This window comes from Chiloscyllium punctatum, chromosome 14 (assembly GCF_047496795.1).
Source record: "Chiloscyllium punctatum isolate Juve2018m chromosome 14, sChiPun1.3, whole genome shotgun sequence".
Taxonomy (NCBI): domain Eukaryota; kingdom Metazoa; phylum Chordata; class Chondrichthyes; order Orectolobiformes; family Hemiscylliidae; genus Chiloscyllium; species Chiloscyllium punctatum.
The window spans coordinates 38,305,788-38,332,714 of NC_092752.1; the positions used below are offsets into that span (position 1 = coordinate 38,305,788).

Below are 26,927 nucleotides of genomic sequence, written 5' to 3' on the forward strand. Positions count from 1 at the left end.
TAAGATCCTTATAGTCTTATTATACCCTAACATCCCATTTCCACCCATCCAATGTGTAGACCTACCATATTGAACGTTGCTTCCAACCATCCTCCCTTCTCCCTAAACCCCAATATTACATCTTAATAATGCCCACCCTGCGCCTCCCCACTGCAAAGTCACAGAAGTGGAAGGTCTCACCCTCACAATTTCCCTCTGATACTGTTCTGCATACCCCCTCCCATAGACCTGGAGCTTTCCCACCACTGTTCTTATTCCCATGTCCACAATGGTCTCTGCTTTTCCCTTACTCCTACTGGCAGTGATCCCCCCTGCTGCCTCTACAGGCTCCCCTTGCACCGTCTTTAATGATCAGACATCAAGGACTGTTTTTGCCCTGGGCCTCGCTGACTGACATCAATGAGCAGCCCCTAGACATGACCAACCAGACTCTGATGACTGTTTTTGCAGCTCCCTGATGTTATGTGATTCCCCGGACTGCTGGTATTGGCCATACAGGACTAACTGTTTATCCATTCACTGCACCACAAACATCAGCTCCTTGACCATGAACATTCCAAGTTGATTGCTGACTACAGTCAAGTCAGTGGACTGTGTGACCTACTGTACCAGGCCTCTGACTGACAGCCAGCACCCTTAACTGGACCGAGGAGTAACCTCCACCCAATTTCCAATATGGACATTTGATTGAATACATGTGCAGTGTGTTTGCCGCGTAGAATGCTGGGTTATGCTGTCAGTATTAGACTGACACCCTGGTGTGTCATACACTAACCTGCCCCCTTCCTGGGCATGTCTCTACTGACAAGCAGCTTATGTGTTTTGGCAACGAAAAGCTCAAAAAAAGCTTACTTGATAGGGTTTGGTTTATGTTTAAGCACCAATGCGCTAATAGATATGGCATGACAAAACAAGGCACAGATGCTGTATGCAGGCAAGCACTAAAATGAGCTGGCACTAAAAGAAAGAGTGACCAGCTCCAAGATGTATCCTGGCAAAATCCATGAGCTGAGTGCCTGCCTAGCATGGCAAGTGCCCCACCATAGTCTTTCAATGCTAGTTGCCGGTTAGGCTGGCAAAACAAGTTTGTGTTTCCTAAGCAACGTGAAAGTGGATTTTAAAAAGTACCATGGTGATTATGAGGGGTTGGCAAATGCTGGATGCCAGTGTCCATGGATGAGCAGTGTGTGTTTTTCCCATTCGCTCATGGGACATGGGATTCACTGGTTGACCAGCATTTATTGCCTGTCACTACTTGCCCTTAAGGTGATGGTGAGCCGGTTTATTGAATTGCTGCAGTCCACATACTGTAGATTGACTCATAAAACCCTTGGAGGGGGTATTCCAGGATTTTGACCCAACAAGTGAAGGTACAGTGACATATTTGCAAGTCTGGATGATGATTGACTTGGAGGTGAACTTGCAGGCAGCGGTTTTCCTGCCTATCTGCTGTTCTTGTCCTTCTAGATGAAGTGGTCATGGGTTTGGAAGATGCTGTCTATGGATCTTTGGTAAATTTCTGCAGTGCATCTAGTAGATTGTACACACTGCTGCTAATGAGCGTTAGTGGTGGAAAAACAGGATGTATATGGATGTGGTGCCAATCAAGTGGGCTGCTTTATCCTGGATGATGTCAAGCTCGAGTGTTGCTGGAGTTGCACTCATCCAGGAGTATTCCATTGCATTCTTGTCTACAATTTTCAAGGCACAAGTCAGGATTTGGAGAGTCAGGAGACGAGTTAGACACCACAGCATTCCTAGCCTCTGGCATGCTCTTGTAGCCAGTGTTTATGTGGCAAGTTCAGTTGAGTTTCTGGTCAAAGGTAAATCCCAAGAATGTTGATAGTGGAGGATTCAGTAATGGTAACACCTTTGAAATGAGAAGGGGCAGAGATTAGATTCTCTCTCAGAGATAGACCTTGCCTGGCATTTATGTGGATTTTACTTGCCACTTGTCAGCTCTTGCTGCATTTGAACATGGACTGCTTCAGTATCTGAGGTGTTCCAAATAGTGCTGAACATTCTGCAAACATCTGCAAACTTCCCCACTTCTGACCTTATGATAGAGGGAAGGTCATTGATGAAGCAACAGTCATAACCATCTTATGTGCCAGGTATGACTCCAACCAGCAGAATGTTTGCCCCCAATACCCATTGATCCAGTTTTACGAGGGCTTCTTGATGCCACACTTAGTCAAATGTGATCTTGATGTCAAGGGCTGTCACTCTTACTTCACCTCTGGAATTCAGCTCTTTTGATCATGTTTGAACCAAGGCTGCAATGGGTCAGATGCTAAACTAAAGTTGAGCATCACTGATCAGGTGTTGCTTGATTGAACTGTTGACAAGACCTTCCATCATCAGACTAGCAATACCAACAATGTCTCAAAAGGACTATGAAGCAACACAGTAATAATCAGAGGCATATTCTAAAATCTAGGGGTGGGAAGGCAATGTAACAGACATGGAGAGGAATGAACTCCTGAAATGTGTACAAGAGAACACCCTTCTTAGGATGTTCAAGCCCAATGAGGGAGGAAGCAATGGTAGATCTAGTTTCAGAAAAAGAAAAAGGCGCAAATCACACATATTTCAGTGGGAAAACATTCGAGAAGAGAGTGATCTCAATACCATTAGGTTTACAGCACTGATGGAAAACACCATAAAAAATGGCCAAAGGTGAATACGCTCAGTCTTTTTATGGAAACAATGCCATCATGTTGTAAAACGATTGTTTGAAATGTGCAGTCAGCACAATGTTAAGCATTCCTTGGTGTAGCTCAGAACCCCTGCTCATTTACTACAGAGGAGAACAGTGAGAAAGTGTACGATTTGCTGGCCTTTGGTTTTCTTTGCACCCTCTCCACAGCCAAGCAACATTCACCTTTTCCAATGCTTCTGAAGACAGTCAGCCTCCAGAGGTCATGGCTTTCAGCAACTGGCACCCAGTTATTACTGTCAATAACTGTCATGTTATATTGTTTTTGTTCAACTTGCAGGCCCTTGTAGCAAAGAAATAGACCCCCAGGTGGTCTTGAAGTAGTGGCCAGAACACTACAGATGAAGGTCTTTGAGAATATGGCCATCATACTTCTGATGAACATAGCACAAATGTGGGTGACATAGCAGTGAGTGGACACCGATAGTTAGCATGTTCACGGACCTCTGGTTTGGTGACTTAGTCTTGGCATCTTCTGGCAGGACAATGTCTGATACAGTGAAGGTTGAAAATGGTCAACCTGTTCTCTTGTCCAGTATATGTTGCCCAGGTCTCACCATAGTGTACTTCATTACAACAAAAAAAAATCGAGAGTGTGGTGCTAGAAAAGAACAGCAGGTCAGGCAGCATCTGAGGAGCAGGAGAATTGATGTTTTGGGCATAAGCCTTTTATCAGAAATGAGCCCTTCATTACAAAGAATGCAGAGTTTGGCATTCTTGGTCAGGTTGTAGTCATTTCACACTGTTACTGAATTTGGACATAAACACAGAGCAAACATTGCAACTATTATGGATTTCAGCATCAAGGAATTGCTAGGGATTGTGGAGCCAAGATACATGCAGCTATGAACAACCTCCATAGCAATATCTTACTGATGTTGGTCACATTACTTCTGAAGGACTGTTAGTGCAGTATCATCAGCCTAAAGTAAATGTCTGATGAGGGCATGGAGCATCTTTGTCTTGGATTTCAGGCAAGCAAGGTTGAACAGCTTTCTGGTGTAAGTAGCTACCCTTAAATCACTTAACAGCACTAAAACAAAAGAGAAAAATCTGCTGAAGACTATTGACACAGGTGACTGACTGTACTAGGAATCAGAGGGTTCTAATACTGCATGCCAGAGCTGAATGTACTGTGGTGGAAAGAGTTCACACTGAGCAGCTTCAATGAACAGCCAGTTTTGTCCAGCAGCTTAAACAAACCATGCCACCTCACATGGTTGAATGCCTGATAAGACTGATTAAGCCCATGTTCAAAGCACTTCTTTTGCAATTCTAAAATCACATGGATTCACAATAGATGCATCCAGCCAGGAACTGCAGAGTGAGAAGGTAAACATGGGCAAATACTTTTCCCATGTCGTTTAGCAGGGACAACTGTTGCTCGCCAGGGTCTAGGCTGAGACTCCAGGTCCATAGCAAGGCCGAGATGCCTGAAGGAAGAGAAGTGGTGGTCTAGGACTGGTACACCTGCATGGTGGTCTTTTATGGCAGAGGCTTTCGGTCAAGTATTCCAGTGGACTGGTGTTGTGGTCTCATCCCAGCTGCATCTTTAGGCTATCCCATCGATCCTTAATCAGCTTTCCTCAAGCCTAGGAGCCATTAACTGAACTGTGATGAACTGTGTCTTAATTTTACTTTTTTTGTTATATTTGACTTCTGTCATTGATGTAGGCCCCATGGTGGAGTGGCTTATGAAACTTTTCACTGTATTTTTCATATAGAAGTACACATAACAATAAATTTCTATCTATTCTAATTGTTGTAATCAATGCAGTCAGACTTTTAAATACAGGGTTACAATCTTAACATCATAACTATTATGGAGGACTGCCCTCTCCCTCAAGCAGATACAGAAGAAGGTTGTTCAGATTCTGATGCAGTGCTGGTTTTCTTTAGTTGAAAACTTCCAGCAGTACAACATCGGTACCTGGAGTTTTGCCCATGACAAGCAAATCAATAGCTGGACTCCTCCAGAGATAATCAACCCATGCCATGATAGGTACACTTTCTATAGTGTCCAGAACTTCCTCGGTGACATTGTTCTACCTTAGACAATAACAAGGGAGTATTGATCTATCTCTCCAGTCTTTAACTACAGTTATTGATCAACTCTGTCTTTGTTTTCAATTGACCCATTTTTCTTTGGCTGAAGCTGTTACCTTTTTAATCCTTTCAAAATCCTACAAATTTCCCATCTCAAAATGGATGCCTGAATATTTTATCAGGCAACCTGGAGTACATTCAGCTCTGGCATGCAGTATTAGAACCCTCTGATTCCTAGTACAGTCAGACACCTGTGTCAATAGTCTTCAGCAGATTTTTCTCTTCTGTTTTAGTGCTGTTAAGTGATTTAAGGGTAGCTACTTACACCAGAAAGCTGTTCAATCTTTGGGACATTTCCTAGTCTGCTTGATTTTAGATTGAGCAGCTTAGTGCATTCAGGCTTCTCTTTCTTAATTAAGGAGAGTGAACCGCTGAGTTACAAATGACAGGTTCCATCATAATGATGTTAGCCTCAAACTACTCTTGCTTCCCATATGTCAAAAATGTAAGGAAAGTTATGGTAATGTTTATAAGTCAGTAGTTTTACCAGAGCTAGAATATCCTATCCAATTCTGGACACCAGGAAGCACAAACATGTCTTGCCAGTTTTTGGCAGGGGTTCAGAGGAGATTTACCAGAATTCTATTGAGGAGCACAAACATTCGTTCTGTGGATAAACTAAGGAAACTAAAGTTGGTCTTTTCAGAACAGAAGAGGTTAAAAGGGGGAGATTTACTACAAGTATAAAAAAATTGAAGTTACTTTTATAACCATTCATAGGATGTAAACATTACTTGCAAAGGTGTTTATTTATTTCAAATATTTTTAAAGTGTATTGCTTTGCCAAATTCTGGAGGACTTTGGGGTGAGAATTAAAAGAATTTTTGGGGACAGTTGAAACTTGAAGCCATACCTCCTGGCCCAGAGGCCAGGACACAACCACAAGATCCCACCACTGTATTTAAAAAAAAACTCAACACTCTTACACATAGCTGAATTGTTTCTTTCCCATTACCAAATCAGTGTCTCCAAATGAATAATTTATATGCAAAGCCCATTAAGGGCTCTGCCACTATACTTACATGGTGTGACAAATTTGGTTTCTGGTTAATTGTGGTCCCAAGATTGTTTTGAGTGGTAATTGCAAAGAACATTAAGTGCAAATAGTTGGGATTTTCTCTTGGTGAAGGTGGTCCAAATGGCTCCACAATTCATTACAATTCACAAAAATATTAATACAATCTGATGCACAACAGTTCTGGTACAATTTTCAGAATCAACTCTCTAATGATGGCAAACCATACAAGATTACTGGACATGAAATCATAGTGAAGGGATAAAAGTTTATTCTAGTCTATTGAGAAATATTCTGGAGAATATCAATCTCAGTGCTTTTACTCCCTTCAATGTACAACCTGGAGAAAAATTATATTGCCAAGTTGTTACTGCTGCACTGTAGAATGCCCTCCTAAATCACTAATTTTGACACCCCACCTCTATTTCCATAGCCTTGTATTCTTATATGCTCCTAAGTGGTTTTCATTACAAACCATTGTTCTTGCACACATAGGAGTTCTACGCAGTGTGGGCCTGAGGTAGACTGTAGAAATGAAACTTGTTCACAAATGCACAGACACAAAATGCTTCATTGTTCATAGAGACTTTGGCAGAAGTTTCATAAAAGCATGTTTCAGACGGTTGCTACAGAGGTCTTGCCAATCCCCAAAACTTATAATTACATTCAAATGCTGCCTATTTGGAAGTGAATGAATGTTAGATTTAATAGAAGCTTCTGCTTTCCTCCATGTAATACTAGGCTAGGAGGCTCCACAAAAGAAATCACAGAGCTAAAGAACAATACATAAAGAGGTCATCTGACTCATCAAGATAACGTCACTTCTCTGCTAAGCAGGGTCCTAGTTCCCCAATCTCACCTGCAGGTTATTTCCCTCAGTAGATAATCATAATTTAGAATCTAGCCAAATTTTTCTTTCCTCCTCTATTGCCACCTCATCCAACATCTAGCTCAGAGCTCCAAATTGATCATGCTTACTTAAAGCAGAAGTAAAATCAGTGTAAATCACCTGTCAACCTCTTTCTCTCTAAAGAAAACAGCCTTAAGTCCCTCAGCCTTTCTCAAAAGACCTTCTCTCCATACCAGGCAACAACCTAGTAAATCTGCTCTGAACCCTTTCCAAAGTTTCCACATCCTTCCTATAATGCAGTGACCAGAACTGTATGCAATATTCCACATGCGGCCGCACCACAGTTTTTTTTACAGCTGCAATATGACCTCATGGCTCTGAAACTCAATCCCTCTACCAATAAAAGCTAACACACCGCATGCCTTTTAACAACCCTATCAACCTGGGTGGCAACTTTCAGGGATGGACACCAAGATCTCTCTGCACATCTACACTACAAAGACATTAGCCCAGTACTCTGTATTCTTGCTGTTCCTTCCGAAGTGAATCACCTCACACTTGTCTGCATTGAACTCCATTTGCCACCTCTCAGGCCAGCTCTGCAGTTTATCTCTGTCCCTTTGTAACCCGCAATATCCTTCAACACTATCCACAACTCTACTGACCTTACTGTCATCTACAAATTTACTAATCCATCCTTCTAAGCCCACGTCCAGGTCATTTATAAAAATGACAAACAGTAGTGGCCCCAAAACATATCCTTGCAATACACCACTAGTAACAGAACTCCAGGATGAACATTTTCCATCAATCACCACCCTCTGTCTTCTTTCTGAACCAAACTGCCAAATCACCCTCAATCCTATACCTCTGTAATTTTAGCAATAGCCTACTGTGGGGAACACCTTACTGAAATCCATATATACCACATCAACCACTTTACCCTCATCCACCTGTTTGGTCACCTTCTCAAAGAACTCAATAAAGTTTGAGAGGCACGACCTATCCTTCACAAAACCGTGTTGACTATCCCTAACCAACGTATTCTTTTCTAGATGATTTATAAATCCTATCTCTTATAACTTTTTCCAACACTTTCCCCACAATCAAAGTAAGGCTCCCTGATCTATAATTTCCAATGTTGTCTCTACTCCCCTTCTTGAGCAAGGGGACAACATTTGCTATCCTCCAGTCTTTTGGCACCATTCCTGTAGACATTGATGACAAAGATAAAGCCAAAGGCTCTGCAATATTCTCCCTGGCTTCCTAGAGAATCCTTGGATAAATCTCATCTGGCGCAGGGGACTTATCTATTTTCATACTTTCCAGAATTGCGAACACCTCCTCCTTATGAATCTCAATGCTGTTTAGTCTCGTAGCCTATATCTCCGTATTCTCACCAACATTATCTTTTTCCAGTGTGAATAGTGACGAAAAATATTCATTAAGCATTTCTCTTATCTCCTCAGACACCACACTCAACTTCCCACTACTGTCGTTGATTAGCCCTAATCTTACTCTAATTTCCGACATACTTATAGAAAGCTTTAGGGTTTTCCTTCATCCTATCTGCCAACAATTTCTCATGTCCCCTCCTGGCTCTTCTTAGTTCTCTCTGTTGGTCTTTACTGGCTAACTTGTAACTCTCAAGCTCCCTAACCGAGCCTTCTCATCTCATCCTTACATAAGCCTTCTTCCTTTTGACAAGCGATTCAACTTCTTTAGTAAACCACGGCTTCCTCGCTCGACCATTTCCCCCCTGCCTGATAGGTACATACATAAGGACACGCAGTAGCCGTTCCTGGAATAAGCTCCATATTTCAATTCTGCCCATCCCCTGCAGTTTCCTTCCCCAGCCTATGCATCCTAAATCCTGCCTAATTGCATCATAATTGCTTTCCTTCAGCTATAACTCTTGTCCTGCGGTATCTACTTCTACCTTTCCATCCCTAAAGTAAACAAAACTGAATTGTGGTCACTATCAAAGTGCTCACCTACGTCCAAATCTAACACCTGGCCTGGTTCATTACCCAGTACCAAATCCAATGTGGCCTCGCCCCAGCTGGCCTACCTACATATGGTGTCAGGAAACCCTCCTGTACACCTTGGACAAAAACTGACCCATCTAAAGTACATTGTATTTCCAGTCAATATTTGGAAAGTTAAAAATCCCCCTAACAACTACCCTGTTACTCTCGCTCCTTATGAGAATCATCTTTGCTATCCTTTCCTCTTCATCTCTGGAACTATTCGGAGGCCTATAGAAAACCCCCAGCAAGGTGACCTCTCCTTTCCTGTTTCTGATCTTAGCCCATACTACCTCAGCAGACGAGTCCTCAAACATCCTTTCTGCCATCATAATACAGACCTTGACTAACAATGTCGCACCACCCCTTTTTTTTAAACCATCTTCTCGGTTCTTACTGAAACATCTAAACCCCAGAACCTGCAACAACTGTTCCTGCCCCTGCTCTATCCACGTCTTCGAAATGGCCACAACATTGAAGTCCCAGGTAGCAACCCATGCTGCAAATTCACCCACCTTACCCCGGATACACCTGGCGTTGAATTAGACACAGTTCAAACCACCTTCTTGCTTGCTGCTGCACTCTTGCAATCTTGAAACCTTATTTCTGACCTCACTACTCGCAACCTCTTGGCCGCCGGAGTGACAATTTGGGTTCCCATCCCCCTGCTGATTGTAACTGCTATATTAAAAACTAACCAACAGCTTTCAGGAAATGTGATTTTATTTTTAAGAAAGTCATTAAAATATGCGCTCTCACTCTGATCTGCAAAATATATCAGCTTGTTTCACTGGTCAGAGACACCAGAAGTTCAAAGTTCACGTCATTATAGCATGACAAAACAGCCCACTCTGGATATATTCTGGCTAACTCAACACAGGAAGCAGAGTTAGTGGATGCATAGTCAAGTTAGCTGTGAGTTTACTCTAACTATTAGTGATCGTCCACCAAAAACAAAACGGTAGAGAAGCCAAGGAAGGGACCATATGAAAACAATGGAGGATCCTTCCTCCCTCTCTGTTCCCTTTGCTCTATACTTAGATTGTTACAATCTCTAGCTTTTTCCAGTTTTGATTAAATGTCATCAGTTCGAAACATTAACTCTCCTGGCTATACAACATTACTGTAACATCACCAACATCTGCAATATTTTGAGTCTTTTAAAAAACTGTAAATTTGCCTTCTACACACCCACGCCAGCCCCCAATCACCACCCACAAGTTATAACTGCAACCATTTTTTTCCTCAATAATGTAGAATATTGCGAAGTCATGTAATTAAGTATTTTTTTTGTTTGTGAAATATCAAGCTTAAACAAATCAGGTTTCACTTACATCATTGCTGAATTCCATAATCTTTGGTGGTAACAGACTCAAATATTGCTGTGGTTATCAATGAATGACTTACAGCAAAGAAATGAACCAATAATTTAAACAAAGATGCTTTCCAACTATAAGTGCAGCATTAAAATATAAAACTGAAAGGACACAATCAATTGTTACCATATGTTTGCAACTATCTACCCAACGTAATGAATAATAGGCTTAGGAATTTTGTTGCTAAATGTTTGTGATGTCCTTGAGTTAATTTTCAAACTGAACGCATCAATTTGTAAGAATTATAATAGCCAGCATCACAAAGGATGCAACTATAGATTTACAATTCCTTACATATCAATGTCTTAAAAATGGGATTCCTGATCACAAGATAATGTCAAGTATTGGATATCAGGAGAAACATCAGGTCATGTGTAGAGGATAGAATGAGGCAAGAAAGATGGATGGAGAATAGGAAAAGGGAGAGAGAATGGAATTTACACTAGTTCCTCTGAGTTCTAACTTCCCTTGCCCTACATGTAATAAAATGTGGGTGACTCGTGATCTATAGATCACCTGTCACGTCAGGTGAGGCAGAAGTTGAGAAGGAGATGGTTCATGGTAACCTCAGCTGGTATGAGAATTGAACCAACACTGTTGTGTCCCTCTACACTGAGAACTAGCCATCCAAACAACTATGTTAACCAACCCCAACCTCTGCAATATTACATGCAGTGCAAAATGAAAGAGAAAAAGAAAACAATGTACATTAAGTAGTAATAAAAAGATATTTATATAAAATGCTATTTGTGCCAAACAACATGTCAGTAATCTCAAAATAATACTATATTGTATTGAATAATGAAATCACCTGTGGGGGCAGAAACAACAATATTCATAAACTGACATTTCATAATGTAAGCTTTGCAATGGAAAAGAGCATTACTATACAAAAACATACTTGCCTCCTACTACTCCTAGTTCTTATGTTTTTACCCCCAGTAGCAGGATTTACAGACCAATATACAATTCATAACAACCAGTTTGGCCATCCTACAAGGAGAATCTGTTGTGGAACTCAACCCAGAGGCTTCTAGCTCAGAAAAAATAATGTCACCCACCGTGTCACAAGACATTCAACACATTACCTGAGGAAAATTTTTAACTGTAATTATCATTTTTCTATTGTATTTCTAGGGAGCAGCTCAGGAAGTTTGGGAAGGGTCACCGGCTTCATTCTATTGGTACAGATGTGAAAACTGGGAACTGGGAACATGGAGGGGGTAACAGAGCCTGTCAAATGGAGAACCAGGGATTGAGTGGTTGACTGAGACAAGGAGATGATTAAGACAATAGATTGCAAAATAAAAATGGAGCTGGTGTGAACCTGTGGACCAAGATTTTCCATGGATGCAGTAGTAGCAGCAGCAGCAGCAACAAGAGCGCTACCAATACAATAGCAAGTGAAACCTTGCCAATGTTAAATGGTAAAATATAGCTTCCATTGCTAGATGAATGGGAAATATGGGAAAAAGGCCAAGCATTTGAACAGGAGAAACCCAAGCTGTAAAAGTGGTGAACACAATCTTTGAACAGACAGCTATTTAGATGTTCAGAGCCTTTAGCTCAGTAGCCACATGTGGTTCATTTAGAACATAATTTAAAGGGAAAAAATAAACATATTAAAAGTAGGAATATGAAAGAAAGGGTTTAGGAGAAATGGTCCTCATTACAACGCTGTTTGGATTCTTACTGTCTCGCAGTTAGGAACCCATGAAAATGAACCCCAGCACACTGAAGGGTGCATCAACTCCAGGCACCATCTACTGGGGAGGAGGTGTCAACAAAAGGGGAGAGTTAGAAGGAATCTGCAGAGCAGAGGAGAGGTGGTGGGTGTTAGGGACCACCTTGTGATTCGCTTGCAATTGCCGAAGTATTCCTTCTGAATCCTTCGATAAGCTGCCCTGATCAGTGAGAAGCAGTAGAAGAGCATATTATTTATTTATTATCTGGAACCAGCACTCCTGCCTCTGATCAGTTGTTAGTCAACATAGAGCTCAGGCCTCCCCCTCACTTTGAACTAAGATTAAGTTGAGGCAAAGAATCTATCTGGTCATTCTTGCAAAGAGCCATTATGGAATCAACAAGCTAAACAGCCTCCTATGCTGCAATCATTTTATGGTTCTGTTCCATTACTTTGCAATGTTAATTAGGCTACTGCCTACTTTTTGAAAAATCTTTGTCAGAAACCTAAATTTCTGTACGTTTTAATGTCAATTTAAATTTTAATGTCAATTCTTGCCTTTTTTTAAGGGGAAGGGTAAATATCTGTAGTTTCCCCAAACTATTAGCATAAACTCATCAGAAATCAACTCTAAATTCAAAACTTAATTATTTCAGAAAGCAACAGTTTTACCTTCACTGATTATACTCTTATCTGTGTGCAATGTACCATAACATTTTTAAAAGCAGTTTGCCTCACTGAAATTGTTACACACATGATAGCATTTGTGTATTTACAATGAAGGAATTGTTTGGAATCTCTCCATGAACTAAAATGCACCCTTCGCAGAAGGCCCTCTGCAATTTCTCCGCATAGGCACTTCTTTAAAAGATGATTTAATATGGGAGATTTTAGAACTACAGAACCTTTCCAAAATTCCAGTGACATAAGTTGATCCAAGCAGTAACTCTGAACTGCAGAAGGTTTTGCCTAAGCTCTTATAAGGAAAAGCTTAATAATTCACAAGCACACAAGCATTAAGAATTATGAGTTGCTAGTGTTTTCCCAGTTTAAGCAGGGGCAGTTTAAGTAGGTAGTCTTTGAGTTGGAGTGTGTTTGGAATCATAGAATCCTACACTGTGGAAGCAGACCATTCAGCCCATCAAGTCTAGACTGACCTTCTGAAGAGCATCCCACCCAGGACCCCACTCACCCACCCTTACCCTATTCCTGTAACCTTGCATTTCCTATAATAACTAATGCTGTAAATTATTCTCTAGCTGCAAATTCCTTTTTGAAGTCTATTATTGTAGTCTTCCCCCTCATTTAAAGCAATACCTTTGTCCCTTCTGTTCATGGAAACTATTTTCCCATCTATATCTCAGCTGTATTATTGCTTCTTAATTCTATAGGGTGGGAAGCACAGGAGAGGGGCAAATAGATTGTCAAATTTGCAAACATTCACATTCAGCTTGGAAGAGCGGCTTCATTCTTGTCAATGTTTGACAAAATTGCAGCTCGCTAATGACTGTGAGACAAGCAATTGTTCGCATAAAAGCGATGAAAGAGTCAGGAAAGATAGTGGCAGATAGACAGCCTGATATATCTTCAGGGCAAGAAGTGGAGGGGGCTTGGAAGAGATCCTTTGAGGAACAGTTGGGGAAGCAGGAAATAAATCTTTTTTTTCATTCCTTCATGAGATGTGGGAGGTACTGGAGAGCCAGTCTTTGTCTCCAGTCCCAAGTGCCCTTGAATGGAGCAGCTTGCCAGGCCATAAAAAGCAGGTAGTTGTCATTGTGGGTGCAAAGTCACATGTAGACCAAATTAGCAAGGACAATAGATTTCCTGCTTTAAAGGACATTACTACAAATGGGTTTTACTACAATAGACAACAGTAATGGTGACCATCCAAGACTAGCTTTCAATTTCAGATTTTAATTCAATTTAAATTCTACAAGCTGCCAAGGTGGACTGTGGACAGATGTCCATGATTACTAGTCTAATAACAACATTACCATTACACCATCATCTCCCAGACGGCAGGAGGCTCATGGTGTGTGGTCAAACAATTCAAAGGCTGCAGAAGGACAGTGTAGCTTGATCACGATCACAAATGATGTTGTATGTGACCACGATCAATGCAATTTCAGTGCTGTGGCATGGTTCACATGGTTCACACCTGATCCAAAAGCATGGAAGAGTGGTACCAGTTAAGAAGCAACAATACAGCTGAGATATAGATGAGAAAATAGTTTCCATGAACAGAAGGGCCAAAGGTATTGCTTTAAATGAGGGGGAAGACTACAATAATAGACTTCAAAAAGGAATTTGCAGCTAGAGAATCATTTACAGTATCAGTTATTATAGGGATCAGGAACTAAAGATGGTTGGTTAACAATCCAGGTTGAGAAATCAGAGGATTGTCTCAGAATGAGTTCAGCAAAGACCAAAGGAAAGATAAAAAAGGAGCTAGAGAGGAAATCAACATTGAGACTTGGAGTGTTAAACAGAAGGAAAGTTGCAGCAGAAACAACTGAAGAGATTATCTTAATTTTATTAACAAATCTGAAACAAACAGTTCAAAACACAAAGAAATCAGCCATGGTCCGATTGAATGGCAAAGCCAGACTTGAAGACTGAATGGCCTGCTTCTGCTCCTATTTTGTATGTTTGTAGGAACCTTAAAGTGATGTTGCTGCTGTGTTGAACTTGGGCAAAAAGAAGGATTATTGAAAAAAGATGTACAGGTGATGGTACAAAGCTGAAGAGCATGCTAATGCCTTGTGATCATAAAAGTACCTATTTGTTCATTTGTCTTCACCGTCTCCTGCCTTATCCAATCTGACAGGCAATAGCAAATGCAATCGAAGTCACTTTCTGCCTTTGAGCATTGCACTTCAGAGCCAAGTCCTAATCCTAGTACTTAGTGCTGCTAATTAGACTCTGAGCTCACCTCAGACATAATTATAGACTTTTTATATTAAAGTCGCATCTACAAGTGTGGCAAAAGTGGGGGTCAGAAATGATCCATGTTTTGAATTCCCGAATTCCGATTGAAAATCACACCCCACTTTTTTTTGCAATTTTCACTCACTATTTAAAAAAAGCTTAGAAGAAATGTACCTATATACATATTAGCTCATATTATTTTGCACAACACTTAAAGAGAACTTAGAACTTACAGAGTCATAGAGATGTACAGCATGGAAACAGACCCTTCAGTCCAACCCGTCCATGCAGACCACATATCCCAACCCAATCTAATCCCACCTGCCAGCACCCAGCCCATATCCCTCCAAACCCTTCCTATTCATATACCCATCCAAATGCCTCTTAAATGTTGCAATTGTACCAGACTCCACCACATCCTCTGGCAGTTCATTCCATACACGTACCACCCTCTGGAAAAAGTTGCCCCTTAGGTCTCTTTTATATCTTTCCCCTCTCACCCTAAACCTATGCCCTCTAGTTCTGGACTTCCTCACCTTTCTGTTTATCCTATCCATGCCCCTCATGATTTTATAAACCTCTATAAGGTCACCCCTTAGCCTCCGACGCTCTAGGGAAAACAGCCCCAGACTGTTCAGCCTCTCCCTGTAGCTCAGATCTTCCAACCCTGGCAACATCCTTGTAAATCTTTTCTGAACCTTTCCAAGTTTCACAACATCTTTCCGATAGGAAGGAGACCAGAATTGCACGCAATATTCCAACAGTGGCCTAACCAATGTCCTGTACAGCCGCAACATGATCTCCCAACTCCTGTACTCAATACTCTGACCAATAAAGGAAAGCATACCAAACGCCTTCTTCATTATCCTATCTACCTGCAACTCCACTTTTAAGGAGCTATGAACCTGCACTCCAAGGTCTCTTTGTTCAGCAACACTCCCTAGGACCTTACCATTAAGTGGATAAGTTCTGCTAAGATTTGCTTTCCCAAAATGCAGCACCTCGCATTTATCTGAATTAAACTGCATCTGCCACTCGTCAGCCCATTGGCCCATCTGGTCCAGATCCTAGCTGATAACTCTTCAGTCAGGAACTGATTTGAATGTTATGGATAGAGATAATCACATAATCTGCAGAACACAATTACTCCTGAAAGTGGAGATGTTGTGACCATCATATTTTCTCTACTTTTCAGAGCAAATAATAATAACTCAAATGAGAAACGCAGGTAAAACTTTGGCTTGTAGGAGCAAATTATTACAATGCTGTACTGAAGACAAAAAAAAGGTTAGAAAATCAGGCAGTAGGTGTGGAGAGAGAGAGAGAGAGAGAGAGAGCGCTAACATTGAGTCTACATGACTCTATATCAATGCTGGCATGAAGTATGGAAGGGCAGCATTTATGCAAATGGTGGGTGGAGTGCTGAGGGAGAAAGGGTGTTGATTTTGCAGATAAAGCTATCATAATGTGAGAATAGCAGAACAGTGGTATGTCTAACTGCCAGACTTGAAAGAAAAGAAAGTCAACACTGGAGTTGGGAGGGGGCACGTGAGAGAGCATAGTGACAGAGGATATAACAAGTAAAGCTAAAAGAAACAGAAGGAATGGGAACAGCTTTACAATCTGAAGGTGCTGACCTCAATATTGAGTCCAGAAGGTTGTAAAGTGTGTCAAAACAGCCTTTCCATGTGAAGTAGCATTTCACCTGTATCTCCTCCAATCTTGTGTTTTACATTTACTCCACCCAATGTGGCCTGGAGAAACTAAACACAGAACGGTGATCCCTTTGCAGAACACCTCCAGTCTGTGTGCAAGCCTGACCCCAACCTTCCCGTAACCAGTGATTTTAACACAACATCCTGCTCGTATGTTGACTTGTCTATCATCTTCCACCTGGGCAGCCTACAGCCTGGAGGAGTCAACACTGAGTTCTCCATTTTCAAATAACCTCCCTACCTATCTACCAAATCTCTTCCCAGCAACACCTCCCCTCCCTTCCACTGCTCCCTGCCACCAACCAGATTCATTCCTCCAAACCAGGTGGTACCCTCTTGCCTGTCTTCTCCTATCTCCACTTAAACCAGCCTGCACCCGCCACCCCCTTTATCTGGAGGTGCCCCTATACCCACCCCAAGTCCTGAAGAAAGGTTATACCCAAAATGTCGACTTCTTCACCTCCTGATGCTGCCTGCCTGCTGTGTTCTTCCAGCCTCCTGCCTGTCTACTTTGAATTCCAGCATCTGTTTTTTTTTGTCTATAACCAGACTTGTCTGTCCTCAGCATGCTGCAATGCTCCAGTAAAATCACAATGCAAATTGAAGTAGTAACATCTCATCTTCAGACTAGGCACTTTCCAAACAGCTAGTTTTAACAATGAGGTCAACACCTTCAGATTATGAGGTGAGCTAGAGAACTGCAGATGCTGGAGATTAGAATCAAGAGTCTAGTGCTTGAAAAAGCACAACAGGTCAGGCAGCATCAAAGGTGCAGGAAAATTGTGTTTCAGACAAAAGCCCTTCATCAGGAATGAGATTATGAACTTAGTCCAATTCCTTCCCTTTCTTCTAGCTTTACTTGTTACATTCTCTATCACCGTGACCTCTCTTCCCTCCCATCTCTCCAGTGTTGACTGTTTGTTCTTTCCAGTTTCCCAGTTAGACACACCATGGTTCTGATATGGTCACTTTCCAATCACTTAATCTGCACTATCAGCACCTTTTCTCCCCACTCCCTCAACCACAGCATAAAATGCTGTCCCCTCCACTTCACGTCAGCACTGAAAAAGTCACCTAGACTCGAAACGTTAGCTTTCTCTCTCACTAGAGATGCTGCCTGACCCGTTGTAATTTTCAACTTTTTTCATTTTCAGAACTACAGTTTGTCCTTAATCAAGATATTCACATAAATTCACATTTGCAAAACAACTATTTTCACTAAAGGTTCTCTGGAGAATATAATTTAGAGCATGTTAAAATCACCATAGTTTACTCTTTATTCATCAGGACAGCAGAGCAGTTGCAAATTATATTCTGTGATCTATTGCAAGACCCTGCAATTGTTTGATAACCTTGGCAATAGCAATCTTTGATGGGTGAAGGAAAAGCTGATGAAATCTCCAAGACATCTCTTTCCAAAAAGGCTTGTGTAATCAATCAATCACTTGATAAGCCACCAGTGTAGCCTTCAACAGGATCTGGTTCCCAGGATGAAAGGCCCACTTGCCAAATCTGCCAGTTGGAGGCTAGCAATTCTTTTGAACAGAGAGACAGTGTTTGCTTCCAGAATGAAACCCACCCATGACCACCCAGGCCACAGATGAATAACAGTGGAGAGGGCTCAAATCTCCATCCTCATACTGATTGCCTTTCAACAAAGGACTACAAATGGGGCCAGAAAGCAAACATACCAGGGTTTCAAATATATTCAATTAGCAGCAGAGTGAAAAGGCATCCATGTGCCTTCCCATCATGGACATATTTGGGGCGGAGGTGGGAAAGATGGTAGCAACCCCAAATATCATTTTCCTATCTGCAGAAATACCCTTTCTGCCACCAAATTCATCCTGAGAAAGGGCACAAGTTTCCACCTGTTTTGCTATTTTCTTAGTACAAGTGGGAGAAACACTGCTATACAAACGGTCTGTAAAAGAACTCAACAAGTTATTCCTGGAGAAGTCCTTACTTTTCCTTTGCATAGAGCTTTTGAGACCCCCGAAGAAAAATTCTTAAGAATTCAGAATTAGGAGAAGTAAATTATACAAGATCATACTAAGTATCTCCTTTAAACCAAAGATCTACGCAATCCACAAATACCTAATTCCCTTTGTATGCAGAAAAAAAGCTTTTGATAACTCTCTTGAATATTGAGGACTGTGAATTCACAATTCTCTAGGGTAGCAAACTCCAAACATATTTACAACCATTTGTGCGCAAGAACAATTTTTCACCGGAGCTCCAAATAGTAAAGACCTTAATCCAAGACTGGTTCCCAGTCCTAGATTTCCCAGCAAGAGGTATTATTTACTGAGTCAATTCCCTCAAGCATCTTATGTTTTAATCTGATTACCTCACAGATTCAGAAAATGATTACAGCACAGGACACCATTGCCACTTGGGGTTCTTGCCACCTCACTGCAAGACTAACTCTACCCCTCACATTCCTTCATTGTTTTCCATGGCCCTGCAAAATTCACTTCAGCTAAATTATCAAATTCCATTTTTGAGAGTCATGCTAGAATCTACCTCTCCGTACACCATCATAATTACGGAAAGACTTGTCAATGTTGTGTCCCTTGCTAGTTTCTGCTCTCATTCTCTATTTTCCTTGGTTGTCCTCTGAAGAATATTAAAATTCTCCCAATACTCATGTTTACTACTTATTTTGGAAGCATTACAAATTTATTCCTTTGCTCGATAGCTAACTTAACTCCTCATCTTGGCCAGAATTTGATCAATTTTACTTTCAGACTTTTGTGCTTTAAAAACAAATGGGCAAATGTTGCAAGCATTTCAGGAGTTCTTTAAGAAAATAGCAATGGCTAGTATTTAACGTAATTTCCCAATCTACCTTGGGCAACTCAACCCTCATAACTATATAATTTATTATGTTTACTTTCAATACCCTGGCTTCAGAATTAACTAAAAATAACTTTCAAATATAATAACTTTACCATACAACAGTCACTTTTCCCTAATAACCTTTCAGTTTATAATTAATCCCATCTCATACCACAATTCAAATCCAAAGTAGAATGTTTTCGAGTTGGTTCCTCAAACTGGTTTACATTGTGCACACATTCCATTAACTCGCCCTCCATGTGATTACTGAAAATATATGAAATACACATTACTGGACATTCTTAAAGAATTTATAACACTTCAATAAGATCATCGCTTATTCTTCTAAGTTCTCAAGAATAAATCAACTTCATCTATGCAGTCTGTTCCCATCTAAGCAAGTCAGCCTGGTGAACCTTTGCCATACTATCTGAGGCAAGTAGAACTTTTATTTGAAAAGAAAGTTGTACACAGTCATTTGTGATGTGTCCCCAAGATTGCTCTGAATGCTGAAGTTATACAATATAGCACAGGAATAGGCTCGTCAGTCCACCAAGCCGGCAATGATTCCTAAACCTTATTTAGACCTGCTACTCATTGCCCATGTGCAGCATCTATCCTTCTGTTCACCTCGTGTGCATGTGTCTATCAAGATAAACCTTAAACATTGCTATAATGCCTGTTTCCACCATCTTCACAGGTAGTGCATTCCAGACACCCACCACTTTCTGAAACATTTTGCAAACACTTCTCCCTTAAACTTTCCCCCTCTCATCTTGAACCTGTGCCCTCTTGTAGTTGACCCTTCCACCCTGGGAAAAAGCCTGACTATCCACCCTATCTAAGCCTCTCAATTTTGTAGATTCCTATCAGGTCACCCATCAGCCTCTATCTTTCCAGTAAAAACAATCAAAGTCTTTCCAACCTCTCCTCATAACTAAAACCCACCATACCAGACAATATCCTAGTAAGCCTTCGCTGCATCCCCCTCCAAAAGCATCCACGTCCTTTTGGTAGTGTGGTGACCAGATCTGCACCCAATATTCCAAATCTGCTCGAACAAAAAAGTTTTGTAAGGCTGTAACATAACTTTCCAACTTTTATATTCAAAGTCCTGGCCGATGAAGGCAAGCATGCCTTATTGACCAGTTTATGCACCAGGTGTTGCCACTTTCAGAGATCTGTCTGCCCAGATCCCTCTGTATGCCAATGCTCTTAAGGGTTCTGCCATTTAGTTTGCACCTGAATTTGATTTTCAAAAATGCACCACCTTGATGATGCCTTGGTTAAACTCCATTTGCTATTTCTCTGCCCAAATCTGTAATCTACCTACATCCCGCTGTCTCTTTTGACAATTCTCCTCACTCTTTGCAACTCTACCTATTTTGACATCATTCGCAAATTTACTAATCAGACCAACATTCTCCTCTGGATCATATATAGCTACTCTGTCCTCCCCACACAAAAATATTCAGCTTTATTATTTTCCTAGCCAAGTTGATAGTGTCATATTATATTCCATGTTTTATATTCTTGTCCATTCACTTAACCATTCATGTGGAATTTATTACTACAGAAGGCCGGGTCACGGAGTATATCGAAGAATGAGATAGATAGGTTCTTGAATATCAAGGGGATCAAGGGTTACGGGGAGAAAGCATGAGAATGGGTTTGAGAAACTTCAGCTATGATTGAATGATGGAGAAGTCTTGATGGGCTGAATGGCCTAACTTCTGCTCCCATGTTTATGGTCTTTTATCCTTTTGAAGTTTCTTTATATTCTCCCCATCACTTACTTTTCTATGTAGCTTGGCATTGCCAATAAGTGTGGTTGATTTACATTCAGCCTCCTCACCTAAGTCAGAGAAAAGAAACAGATGATGCCCAAAAAGGATCCTTGCAATACAGCATTAGTTACAATTTGCCATTCTGAAAATGATCTGCTTAATTCCAATTTATTTCTGTTTGTTAATCAATTTTTAAAATCAACAGTATTTTATTAGACCCACTTATGAGCCTTCTGTTATAATAATTTTGTGACCTTTCAGAATCATAGACTCCCTACACAGTGTGGGCCATGGGCCCAACAAGTCCACACTGGCCCATCCCCCTTACACTATATTTACCCGACTAATGCACCCAACCTACACATCCCTGAACATTATGGAAAATTTATCATAGCCAATTCACCTAACCCGAGATGCTTTTTGAAAATCTAAGTACACCATGTTCACTGGTTCCCCCTCATTTACCCTGCTACTCATAAACTTCAAAATAAAAGTGGATGCTGACTCAGTCTACTATTTCCTACATAATTTAAATCATATCACTAATAATATTCTAGTGTTTTCCCTGGTATTAATATCAAGCCAATTGCAGATCATTCTTTCTTCCTCCTTTCTCAAATAGGCATGTCACATTGTCTACCTTCCACTCTAAAACCTAAGGAATATTACGTGCAATTCGGGTCTCCTTTTTCACACAGAGGGTGATACGGGTATGGAATAAGCTGCCAGAGGAAGTGGTGGAGGCTGGTACAATTGCAACATTTAAGAGGCATTTGGATGGGTATCTCTATAGGAAGGGTTTGGAGGGATATGGGCCAGGTGCTGGCAGGTGGAACTAGATTGGATTGGGATATCTGGTCAGCATGGACAGGTTGGACCAAAGTGTCTGTTTCCAGGCTGTACATCTCTATGACTATAAAGAAAACTCATTTGGTGGTGCAAAATTTCATATTGATACGAAGCACATGGCAGAAGCTTAACACTTGCACTCATCAGGACAAATACAAGAACACCATTCTCCATACAAATCACAATAATTTATACTACTTCAAAGTTTGTGACAAGATTTGTAGCTCGGGTGCTCGTCGTTGTGGTTCTGTTCGCCAAACTGGGAATTTGTGTTGCAGACGTTTCGTCCCCTGTCTAGGTGACATCCTCAGTGCTTGGGAGCCTCCTGTGAAGCGCTTCTGTGATGTTTCCTCCAGCATTTATAGTGGCCTGTCTCTGCCGCTTCTGGTTGTCAGTTCCAGCTGTCCGCTGCAGTGGCCGGTATATTGGGTACAGGTCGATGTGTTTGTTGATAGAATCTGTGGATGAGTGCCATGCCTCATCCCTGGCTATTCTCTTTTTGGCTTGTCCTAGAATAGTAGTGTTGTCCCAGTCGAACTCATGTTGCTTGTCAGTTGCGTGTGTGGCTACTAAGGATAGCTGGTCGTGTCGTTTCGTGGCTAGTTGGTGTTCATGGATACGGATCGTTAGCTGTCTTCCTGTTTGTCCAATGGAGTGTTTTGTGCAGTCCTTGCATGGGATTTTGTACACTACGTTGGTTTTGCTCATGCTGGGTATCAGGTCCTTTGTCTTGGTGAGTTGTTGTCTGAGCATGGCTGTTGGTTTGTGTGCTGTTATGAGTCCTAGTGGTCATAGTAGTCTGGCTGTAAGTTCAGAAATGTTCTTGATGTATGGTAACGTGGCCAGTCCTTTGGGTTGTGGCATGTCCTCATTCCGTTGTCTTTCCCTTCAGCATCTGTTGATGAAATTGCGCGGGTATCAGTTTTTGGCAAATACATTGTAGAGGTGTTCTCCTTCCTCTTTTTGCAGTTCTGGTGTACTGCAGTGTGTTGTGGCCCTTTTGAACAGTGTCTTGATGCAACTTCTTTTGTGTGTGTTAGGGTGGCATTCATCCACAGATTCTATCAACAAACACTCGACCTGGACCCAGTATACCGGCCACTGCAGCGGACAGCTGGAACTGACAACCAGAAGTGGCAGAGACAAACCACTACAAATGCCGGAGGAAACATCACAGAAGTGCTTCACAGGAGGCTCCCAAGCACTGAGGATGTCACCTAGACAGGGGACAAAATGTCTGCATCACAAATTCCAAGCTCGGTGAACAGAACCACTACTATTTATACTAATTTACAAAGGGTGCTGATTGCTGTTGATTTTCCAATCAGTTAATGCCCTGTAATGGCGAAAGCAATGGGAAACAATAGGTTCCTCAAACCACAAGTAATTCAAAAAACATGGAAGGCTTAAATATATTCATTCTGATTGGACAGAATAGGTAACAAATGTTTGTACCCCCATGAAGCATAAATAAATAATGTCAATAGCTTGATGGATTATCTCAAATTGGTCATTAGTGTTGCTATTAGCACACTCGAGATTGTGGAGCAATTGTTATCCAGTACAGAATCACATCTAACAGGAGACATTTCAGTTTGGGGTTTGCTGGTGTGGACTGCTCAAGTCTTGATTATACTCTTCACATGACAGACAATTCAACAAACATGCTGTTTGATTCAAATAGCTAACTGTTGGGACATATAGCCTAGTTGCTCTATTAATCTACCCATGTTGACATTTGTATTAGCTCTGTGATTGATGAAGCAACTTGTTCATCTTTCAAGCTTAATGCAGACAGAGTACAAAGCAATCCATTGGGACAATGGTTATCCTGATAAGATCACTGTTAATTATATATCACAAACTCACATATGGGCCAGAAGCCATCAAGTTTGTATCTTAAAAGTACATAGTCAACCAAAATTACACTAGAAAGACAAATTTTTTGAACAATAAATAGAAGCTGTTTCATGCTATACTATTCAGTGGCTACACAAGTGATATTTTTCGTACATAGGATGTCGCCTTCAGTCCACAAAGATGTTGTCCATCTTTCTTCAGTTTTTCATAATATAGACCATACTCAGCCTGTCACAGAGTCATAGAGATGTAGAGCATGGAAACAGACCCTTCGGTCCAACCTGTCCATGCCGACCAGATATCCCAACCCAAATTAGTCCCACCTGCCTGCCCTTACAAAACTCCATCACAATATCTACGGCTAGATGTGATTCTGTTCTGAAGCAGCACCTACTGCACAATCCTGTGTGCGCTAATAATTAGCCTAACTATGAATTATGTAGCTCATTTACATTTGCTAGAAGCAACATACATTCATATATAGTGACCTGTTCCCTGCAAATAAAAGGGAATAGGTTCAGCCTTGTGCCTTGAATTGTCCAGGAGTTTAGTGATTCTATAGTTCTTTGGTGCATAGCAACATATCAGAACCCTTTTCTCATTTAATGTTCTTGCATTTGTCCTGATGAGTGCAAAATGAAAAGCTTCAGCAACATCTCACTTTTCAACAATAAGGTTAAATTTCTCCAAGCCTTTCATTCTCTCTCAAGTTTTGTTGACACTATTACAGGAATGTTTTGTCTACTATTGTGAAGAAAAACACAAAAAAGTTTAATGTCTTGGCTATTTCTTTATTTTGCATCCGAATTTTTCTTGTCTCATCCGTAAATCTCTTATGTAAAAAGGTTTTTAATTATTGGCTGTTATGTCCCTCACTCAGCTATTCTTGTATTCTACTTGAGAAATTTTTAAGTCACTTTTGCTGAATTCTAAAATCCTGTTAAATGTATATGTTTACTTAAATTTATGCCTCCTTCTTTAAAAACCTATTACTATTGTTAATACCTCTGGTTAGCCATAATTTGACCACATTTTCCAGAACTAAAAAAAAGTCCTTTCTGGCTATTTCCTCAATATATTCATCTAGCAATCCTAAAAGCATCTTAAATCTCTACATCACACACAGTTACTGCATATTTGATTTTCATAATCCAATAATATGATAATTAAAACCTATGACTACTGTTCAACATTAATTCCATGCTCCTATATCCCAGATTTATACTTTCCTTTCCCTTAAAATTTACTGCTCAAGAACTTTAAGCTACCCTGACTCATATTTAAGAACCCACAATGCTTCTCAGCCCCAACTCAATTCTACATCTTGATTATCCCAGGGAAGATGCTCTCTCCTGCCTTTACACCTTCCTTCCATTTTGCGGACTGCTCTCAGTCAAATATCCTAAAATATTTAGATTCAAATCATGATCATTCCACAAGAACAACCCACTTAATTCTTTCATTTTGTTGCAAACATGGACAATTATAGTATCTCTTTATTTTGTGTGTTACATTTGGATTTCCACACCCTTAAGTGCCAGGGTATTGTAAGATTAATTAGCCACTATCTTGTCCAATGCATTGGCACCCTTACACCCATGGGACTGGCCTGCTAATCCATTGCAGCATATTCAATTTGATTTCATTGATTCATTTGGAGGAAGCATGTTCTTGATTGTCATAGATACTCACTCCATTTGGGTAGAGATCCCATCGTTATTCCTGAGAGTACAATTCAAAATCAATGTGAACTCTTCAGTTATTGTGGACTGCCATAATAACCTGAGTAATAACGTACCAGGTTTGGATCTCAGGAGTTTGAGAACTTTATGGAAGCAAACAACGTACAATTACATCACTTCTGCATCTTAACCATCCTTCCACCAAGTGATCTGCAGGGAACTTCGTACAGAAGATGAAACAAGAGGTGAGATCAGCAAAAGGGCATTTGTCTAAGCAAGAAAAGTATCCAGGTACTTTTTGCAGTCATACAGAAACACACATGCTGTGACCACAGCATTTCTAAGCATTGTACAGCAGCTACAAACTTATTTTGATCTTTTGAAACCTTTGAGAAGGACAAATAGTTAAACATCACCAGTAGAATCAAGTCAATAGATGGACAAGGCAAAACATTTAAACTTTAGTACTGGACAACCTGTGCTAGCTCAGAATTATGTTCCTGGAGTTAATCATAGAATCCCTACAGTGTGGACACAGGCCATTTAGCCCAACAAGTCCACACCTACCCTTTGAAGAGTAACTCACCTAGACCCATGGCCAATTCACCTAACCTGCACATCTCTGGATAGTGGGAGGAAACTGAAGCACTGAAAGTAAACCCACGCAGACATAGGGAGAATATTTGTGTGGAGTTTGCACAGTCGCTCGAGGCTGGAATTAAACCCAGATCACTGGTGCTGTCAGGCAGCAGTGCTAACCACTGAGTCACCATGCCATCGAACAGAGATGCCATTAAATAGGTTCCTACCATAGTGATCACTCAGACAGACCTAGGTCATACAGTTCTGACAGCAGATGATCTCATCTGAAGGCAGTATAGAGATCAATTGTTACAAGGTTACACAAGCACCATTCGCAGGACCTGACCTCAGCATTCCATATGAGACCTCCTGGAACCAAGAGTTGCCTGCTCTTGATTTTTCTCTTCCATCTATTACAGTGGATGTAGCTTCTACACCTATTTGAGCTGTGAATCCTGAACTTGTTGGTACACCCACACCAATGGTACCTTCCTGTACACAGACACCAGGAATTCACATAACTCTCCACAAAAACGAAGACCACTTCAAAAAATGTTAAAATGTGTAGTTACGGCATATCCATGTTGTTTTGGGGCCATGTAATCTCCAGGATTAACCTAGGCTAACAAGACTGTCAAACTTCATACCCAGGTTAAGATTATATTTTATTTATGGACGCTTCATTTAGGTTGTGGGGCGGGGAATGTCGATGTGTGTCATGAATTTGATACATACTGTGTTCTCTGCTTGGCTTTCCGTACTTTTATGTGCTAAATCATTGTGGAATGTAATCCACTTGTTTGTCCAATCTAGAAGTCTATATGTGTGCAATAAACTGAGTTGTACAATTCTGAATGTTATATGGGCAAGGCTGTCTGTTCAAGATATAACAATACTTTAGGGTTA

At 40.9% G+C, this 26,927-nt stretch overlaps 2 protein-coding genes across 2 annotated transcripts in view; one reads left to right on the plus strand and one right to left on the minus strand.

Annotated features, from left to right (window-relative positions):
* The window catches only part of nudt6 (nudix (nucleoside diphosphate linked moiety X)-type motif 6), a 222,832-nt gene extending 199,300 nt beyond the window's left edge, over positions 1-23,532 (plus strand). Inside the window, exon 5 of the mRNA XM_072584197.1 lies at positions 22,938-23,532. Coding sequence (XP_072440298.1) covers positions 22,938-23,161 — 224 coding nt within the window. The 3' untranslated portion in view covers positions 23,162-23,532. The remainder of the gene's footprint in view (positions 1-22,937) is intronic.
* Positions 1-26,927, minus strand: part of fgf2 (fibroblast growth factor 2) — a 108,126-nt gene that overhangs the window by 65,890 nt on the left and 15,309 nt on the right. The window lies entirely within an intron of this gene.